Source organism: Anneissia japonica, unplaced genomic scaffold (genome assembly GCF_011630105.1).
Source record: "Anneissia japonica isolate Jap-2015-1 unplaced genomic scaffold, ASM1163010v1 scaffold18599_len10951_cov113, whole genome shotgun sequence".
In the NCBI taxonomy this organism is placed as follows: Eukaryota; Metazoa; Echinodermata; class Crinoidea; order Comatulida; family Comatulidae; genus Anneissia; species Anneissia japonica.
Window position 1 is genome coordinate 1 of NW_022713564.1, and position 8,548 is coordinate 8,548.

At 33.1% G+C, this 8,548-nt stretch overlaps 1 protein-coding gene across 1 annotated transcript; it reads right to left on the minus strand.

The window, feature by feature from the left end:
• Nucleotides 1-1,999: 1,999 nt before the first annotated feature.
• LOC117108503 lies at nt 2,000-6,490 on the minus strand (the record flags this gene model as incomplete). Its single annotated transcript, XM_033250522.1, has 6 exons — nt 2,000-3,012; nt 3,705-3,774; nt 4,117-4,248; nt 4,744-4,878; nt 5,038-5,499; nt 6,444-6,490. Coding segments are annotated over 6 exons (1,681 nt in total), but the record flags the coding sequence as incomplete, so codon positions are not given.
• Nucleotides 6,491-8,548: the final 2,058 nt, after the last annotated feature.

The following is an 8,548-nucleotide window of genomic DNA, read 5'->3' on the forward strand; positions in this document are numbered from 1 at the left end:
TATGAAATTGGCAATGGAAATGGCAATAATAGCGATAAGCATAATGATGGTAACAACAACAACAATGATAATAAGATAATAATAATATTAATAATAATAATAATAATAATAATAATAATAATAATAGTAATAGCAATAATAAAAGTAACAGTAATAATAATAAAAATAATAATGAAAATGATGATGATGATGATGATGATGATGATGATGATAATATCAAATAATAATAGGCCTAACAATAATAATAATAATAACAATAATTATAGGAAAAATAATAATAGCAATAACAACAATAATAAATAATCACAATTATAAGCATTAACACTAACCACATTTGTTTGTATTTTATTTCTTATAATATATCGTTTATACATAATATCGTTTGTACAACAGTACAGCTGTTTAATCAAAAGACTAATTTTACTAATCTACTTTTTAAAAGACTGATATATTGCATTTTTAAGGAGCACATAATATTCTACCAGCCAAAATTAACGCGGAAATAACTTTTAGGCCTAGTATGTTATTCCACACTTGCTATCTGTGCGTGCGAGTTTTTTACTGGTTGCGTGGTTTTATATAGATGTATGTGTTTATAAATATACCGTCGTACTTCCATTGAAAAACTTACGTACAATAGTTGTCATATTAATTTATTGGTTGTGTTTTTGTATAGTGCTACTCTCTACAAATCCTTAATGTCCAATGCGTCTATAACTATTGCAGCCATATTTAGGTTAACAAACAAGAAATGTTAGCAAATTAAGTTGGTTTGGATACTAGCAATTAACGCAGCATATTGATACGAAAATATAATCGTTATAAAGTTTATTGATCAAAGAATTCTATAAGCCTAATCCAGAAGTGGTTTGTCGAAGCGGGAAACGGTTTGGGTTTCCCAACATCGAGGGCGGGGTTTCAATCCCTCCCTGTGGATTTCCCTTGTGTCCTTGAGCAAGACACTTTATCTGCATTGCTTTTCTCCACCCATGAGTATAAGTGGGTACCTGGTTGGGTTGCCTGCTCCTGCGCTGATTACCAGCAGCAACACTTAGCTTGTGGACCCAATGACCAGGGAAAAGAACTGCGCTTTAAAACCGCAACGAAGAGGCGCATTATATATGGCCCAACGATAGATAAACAAAATATTTCATCGTTTAATATCATATTACTGTTTGTTATAATATAAATATCAGTTATCTTGCTACCATGATTTTGGTGATGGTAGTGACGCTGGTCATCATGTTAATGTGGATGGTAATTACAAAAACTTTACTGATGATGAGGGTGGTGGTAATAATGACGATGTGTTATATATTTATTTTAATACTGTATACATTGTATATAAACCATGTTTTTTAGGTGTCTCGATTAGATACCACTGAGCGTCTTCCAAAGCGTCGCTTAGCGAAAAATATTATGTTTGGCGCGACGCTTATTCAAGAACAGAACAGCGCTTATTAGAAAACGGCGCTTATTCGAACATACGGTATTCAAGATAGTTCCTCCTTCCATGGACTCATTGTACAGTTTATTACATTTGCCATGTTTATTGGAGCAAGCAAAGTTTTTTTTCGAGTCTGTCACCTTATGGTAATCAAAAAGAGACTCCGTTTGCGGCAGAAGCTCGGCCGAAGCCTTTATCCTTAAAGTTCCAATTCAATTCAATTTATTAGGAACTACACTTTTAAATCAGTGGCACACTTCTCGATAAAAGGTGCGTCCAAAACAATACAGTGTACAGTAAAGTTATAACAAAAAAAAAAAGACTTATACTAAGAAAAAGACAATTCAAATTTTCAAAAGGGACATTAAGGTAAAGTAAAATAGAGAAACTGTTCAGTCATGTAAAAATTTGAAAGCAATCTTAAACTAAAAACTTAGTTAAAGTGATGTAAGCTAACACACATGAAGAAATTATACAAACACTATACGAACGTACATGAAATACACATACATAAGTACATACATATCCCGATACAAAACTGCATACATAGTCACATGACTGTACCGTACTTACAAATATAAACATAGAGACATACAGTACATACTTTATACAACACCACCTATCACACAAGAAGCACACATATCAGGCCTGATCACACAAATGCACATAAAAGTAAATCAAATAGATAAGTCATATAAAGTAATACAGGAAGTCAAAAACGTTCATTACGTTACATTGATAAGTCAGGTTTAGCATACAGGGCATCTTTCTTTGAGTCGGCTAAGTCATGATCGTCTGCATTTGCTGCAGTGACGACATTTCTCTTCAAGACATTAGCATTTTCAGCAACATCCGTTGTTTTATCTTGTGAAGCGTAGTTGCTCTCTGTTTCAGAAGAGAGATTATTGTTGCTAGGACTGTCCACTTGGTATTTACGTTTCATTGACATGTCAGGTTTTGCATACAGAGCATCTATGCTCGAATCTGCTACTTTATCATGATTGCCTACAAGTTTTGCTCTGACGACTGTCTTTTTCGATTCACCAACAGAGCCAGCAACATCAGCCATTTCATGCGGCGAAGAGTAAAGACTTTTTGCATCAAACGGGAGAGCATCGTAGGCCGGGTTGTCCACTTCACCTTCACAGTCGCTTTTAATCCCATCATAAATGCGGTACGAATTTTCATCATTATAACGTTCGTATGTAGGATTCTCTTCAGATTCATAATCATTTGGATTTTGTCTATCATGCGCAATTGAACTCTGATTCAATGGATATTTTTCCACTTCCAGTGCATTATCGGATGGACTATTTGGAATATGGATTTGGATGACATTAGTCCTACCCGGATCCTTGCCTTGTCCCGGCATGTTTCGAGAACGATTGCTAGGCATACATTTATACGACGTATTGCATTTTAATATTTTTTCGTTATCAACGTCACGGCATCCATTTTCAATACAATGGCTCAGCGCATCACAAGGCTTATCCCCAGCTATATTATCCATCAAAAGTTCCGGGTTCATTTTGGTCTTTGACTTACAACAAAATCGTTCATGAAACCTTAAATAATTAAAAAAAAAAGTAAATGATACAAGTAGGAGTAATAATGATATTGACAATAACAAAATGTATATTTACTTTTATAATATAAATAAACATTACTTTTTTTCTTATTTATTTATAAAAGAAAAACCAAAGCAAGCTGCTCGCAGGCTGAAATCGTTGGTTTACAATGCAAAAAAAAAAAGGAAACTAAACAGAAAAGACAATAAAGATAAAATAAAAAAATTGAAAAAGGTGACGATACGTCCTCATTTTTAAAATTTTAAACATAAAATACAGGCCTACTACAAATAGATCATAATAAAAAATTTTTAAACAACTCTAAACCGTGTTGGTGTAATGCTATAAGTATATAAAAAATATATATTTGAATGAAAATTAAATTTTGAATGTCAAAATTTCCCCCACCCTCTGAAAACATGTAATATAATAATTGTATATATGTTATATATGAATTATATATAAGTATAGTATTACAAGAGAATGTAGAGTTTATCTCTATGATGTACCGGAGGAATTCAAAAAAATGTTATACCTTCCTTGTTCTTTATCAAAACCTTATTTTGTCTTTCTCTTTAGTGTACAATAATTACAACAGCATCTTTAGGAATATACTAAATGAGTTTATTATTAATCATCTACTTTGAACCCGGAACTAAGTAATGTTTAACAAGTATTGGCATACACACCTATAGATTAAAATCAGGACTACAACTGCTGCAACGAGTGACGCTGATACAATCACGATCATCATCAAATCTGAAAACAAACAATCAATTTCACTATTAATAATAATTTGGATGTTAATAAACTGAAAACATAATGTAATCCCATCTTTAATGAAAAAAAAATGTTATTTATTATAATTGCCAAATGATTAATATTTTCTTGTATACTTTTAAACTTTATGCTCTATCAAACAATCAAATTGTATTTGTCAAATAAATGTGATATGCCCATATTTGGGTGTTACTGTATAATATGACATCATCATGTCCATAAACTGACATGTCACACAAATTCGTCAAGTAATATGTGATAGTGTGAACAGAGCCTTATTGAATTAACATCTTTTACATTTTTTTTAAGCCTAGCACTTACCGCTTCTTTCGTTGGCTTCATTAATTGCCGTGGTTGATGTAATTGTAGGCCAATAAGTGGAATTCAGTAGTATACGACTGGTAAATGACTGTATTGTTGTGCCACCAGCAGTCGTGGAAAACTGCGTTGTTGCTGAGAAATGAAAAAGAGGTTTTTTTTTTCTGTGCAGCATTATGATGTAATAGTGTTTGAAATGTGTCAGGTTTACGTGAGTATTATGTGCAAATTATGTATTTCAGTCGGCTGATAATAATTAAAGGTGTTGATTGATTACTGCCACTTACTTATTGATTTTCCACAAATATAACCATATCCAGGACTATCAGTGAAAACTCCTATTTGCGTGTTTTTATGGATGTCGTACCATTTGCCAGGTTCAAGATTGTTTAGGGTCGTCATATAATCTAACCTTCGTATAATAATTTTCCTATAGTATACTATGCGGAGCTCACTAATTGCTTAATAGTGTTTCAAATGTGTCAGGTTTTCGGGAGTATTGAGTGCACATTATGTATTTCAGTAGGCTGATAATAATTTAAGATGTGATTACTGCCACTTAGTGGTGATAGTGTGAACAGAACCTTATTGAGTTAACATCTTTTTTTTTTTTTTAAGCCTAGCACTTACCACTTCTTTCGTTGGCTTCATTAATTGCCGAGGTTGATATTATTGTAGGCCTACGATAAGTGGAATTCCGCAGTATACGACTGGTAAATGACTGTGTTGTTGTTCTACCAGCAGTCGTGGAAAACTGTGTGGTTGCTGAGAAATGAAAAAGAGGTTTATAAGAGTCGGGCTCTGTGCAGCATTATGATGTAATAGTGTTTGAAATGTGTTAGGTTTACGTGAGTATTGCGTGCACATTATGTATTTCAGTGGGCTGATAATAATTTAAGGTGTTGATTGATTACTGCCACTTACTTATTGATTTTTCACAAATATAACCATATCCAGGACTAACAGTTGAAAGTCCTATTCGAATGCTATTATGGATGTCGTACCATTTGCCAGGTTCAAGATTGTTTAGGGTCGTCATATAGACTACTGCGGACGAAGAATCCATAACATTTGGTTCAGAACCTCTACCGCCCCAAAAGAACTCCATAGCAGTATCACCGGATTCCCAGTTCCAACTACTTTTAGTCATTCTAGGCATTCCCATCTCACGTGATAATCCAATGGCGTAGTCTCCACGTGTGCAACTATCTTGGAGGAAGTTAAAGATTGCATCGTTTTCATGTGAAGTGGTGATGCTCACAAGTAGATAGCCTGATTGTTCACATGTATTTTTAAGTTCGTTCCATGTTTTAAAATCGTAATAGTTGTCTGTTTCCACAAATGTAACTTCATAATGCGATATCCCCAAATAAAAGTCTACACAGACTACATTAAAAAAGAATTTGTTATTCAAAGTAAAGTGTAGTGATTAGTACTTAGTCATACAAGTATCTGAAATATGTTTTGGTTCGTTGAGCATTAATTACACTGGACTCTTCATCATGAACTCTATTTTATAACAAGTAAAACACAATCAAAACTTTAAGAATAGTCAAACAAAACAAAATGTTCCATAATTACTAAAAAAATCATTAAGCTTCATAATGAGAATATTTAAAGCATCAAATAGTTTCATCTTGTGATTTACAAAAGCAATTGCTGCCGTATGTAAAAAATATTAATAAGCAACATTATTTATTAAACTATACCTGTACTTAATTAGGAATTAAAAACATCAATGAAAATAACCATGATGGGATATTCCAAAAAATGGAAATTCCGATATCTATAATCAGAGTAACTCTATAAACCTCTCTGTAAGAAAATTAGGGTATGTTGAAGAGATTCTTATACAACAAATGCTGAATGTGTTTTTAACATTTTCAGCTGATTGCTCCAACAAAAACGGTTTAGGTTCATTATAGAAGATTCTTGACTAGCTCAAACGTTTTGATGGTATAGAATAATCTTAATTGGAGGGCCTATGCAAATGATATATTCGCACATATGTACTGAATTTTTTTCAATGCCAAAACTTTTGTAAATCATAAATCAATGAATTCATTCAAATTACGTTAGTACAGTACAGTGGAAGGAGCAGAGTAATATTTAGTATATCGTGTAGTAGGTAAGTGGACGTATGTTCACTAACTATAACAAAATTAAATATATTTTAAAGTGACCATATTAATCACTAAAATAAGTAAATACGTGACGGATAAAGAATGAACATTTATCACAATATTTTAGCATGTACTGTATAATCCCGTTTTTACTATATTTTGTACCAGTATTTTACCTAATTTTGTCAACATTATAAACAAACTTACTGGCTCCAGAGAGCTCTTTAATTTGTCTTTCATTTGCGAAGATCTTTCTAAAATTATATTTAAAGACAAAACAGTAATCAATATTATGATTTATAAAATATCACTATGCAATAGGCCTAGCTGTAGTATTTTGGCCGACTGGGGCTTCAGAGTGGGTATTGGTCGCCTCTGACCCCTAACATGTTATAGTGCTTTTTTAGCAGGCAACACAATTGTACATAGGCCTATGTTGGTAAATAGTTAGCAGCCTTTTTCTTTTGGGATGGTGTTGGGGGGGGGGATCATTTATGAGAAAAACTTTCAGGCTAATCTAATATAATTTTTGGTTGTCAAGTTTTTAAAAAAGATGAGAGGTTTGACAAGATAAAGATAGTTTCCCACGCCATTTAAACTTGTTATGTATACTGAGTGTCATTTTTCTATCTGCGCTACCTCCTCCATATATTTGGTCCCGTTCTAGTAACTCACAGCCTCGCGAAAAGCCGCCGATCCGAAGGCGGCCTTTTCGTGAGTAATGGATAATTATGAACAATCAAGCATATATGGACCCACAAAAATTACCTAATTTACACTACTTGTTCTCGTAACTGTGAAAAGTAGACAAAATATAAGAAAAAGTAAATTATAGGCCTGTGCTTTGTATTACTGTGACAGAATCAGAAATAGGCCTTATGACATTTCTTGGATCAAAGGGTGCAATGATCGCATCAACAATCTGTAACCGATTTTTTATCATTCGTGGCTTCAGATACACCTTGGCAGATACACATTGTAAAATCAATTAATAATTAAACTTAGAAGCTTACTAGAAATACTAGCAAATAACAGAATTAAACGAATACCTTCACTATATGCAATTGATAGAAAACCATGCAGTAGAAAACAGATACGAGGAAACATTTTTATAACGTGACTAACGTGTTTATAGCGAATAGCCAAATAAAAACAAGGAAATAAGAATAATTTTCGACATGTATGGGGGCGCTAATAATCATCTTATGCCAGAACCATAGATAGAAATATTTGCGACATTGAGAATTTAGAAGCCATTCTGTGTCCAACGAGATGTGCGTTCCTGTGTATAATATTGTATAATACAATTAGCGGCTTCCTGTAGTTTAATTTCATTTAATCTCTTTAGCAATCGAATTTCATGTAACTATATTTATATATTTTTTTAAAATGATTTCACTACTTTATATCCAATTTCATATTATATATACTGTAATAATTTACTATTTTAAAGCAGTTCATTAAATCTTGTCGATAGACCGAGAGCCCCTCGATGGCAAGCATTCTTCAATCCCGCCATATAGACCCTTAAGTGGCTCCTGTTATTTTGGGGAAATAAACGATATATGACGACCAGCAAAAATTAATTAAATATGTATATCAAAGTCCAATATTGAACAGCCAGTATCATTACTTTTAGCCTTGGTCGGCTTTACCGATTTCAATGATACGTATATAGGGTATCTAGGGGCGGATCCCGAATTTTTCAAACAGGGAGGGGGCACAACAGTTTCAGAATAGGTAAGTGAGAAGCACATAACATTGATTTGCATTGAAATTTTTAAAATTTAGTGGCAAAACGAGGGGGCCCGTTCCCCATACTAGATCCACCCCTGGTATCTAGATTGTTGGTCTTTAAATTTGAATATGAGCGAGCCCTATACAAATCTTATGTTATTAATTTGATTATTAATATTATTTACAAATATTAAAATAGTATAGGTCAGTTGGCCGCAATATATAAACTGATATTGTGTAGACCTAAAGTAAAGAGCAAAACATAGCTTTTTTGACAAGAAAGGCAGGCAGGCCTTTTCAGTCATAGAATAGACGAACCTTTAACATTCCAATTATAATTTCGATGTAATTCGTTTAAATATCAAGTGCGCGTGAACACGCGAGAATATTCGAATAAAGATAAATTCTAAATCACGCTTTTGATAATAAATAGTTATTAATTAAGTAATAACATCATAACACAATTAAACATGTGAAAATACTGTTTAAAGTCTGAGCAAAAATTGCCACGACGATTTTTACGCGTGCGCGAAGTCGTCGAGGCAATGCGGAAAGACAGCGAGAATTATGCATGT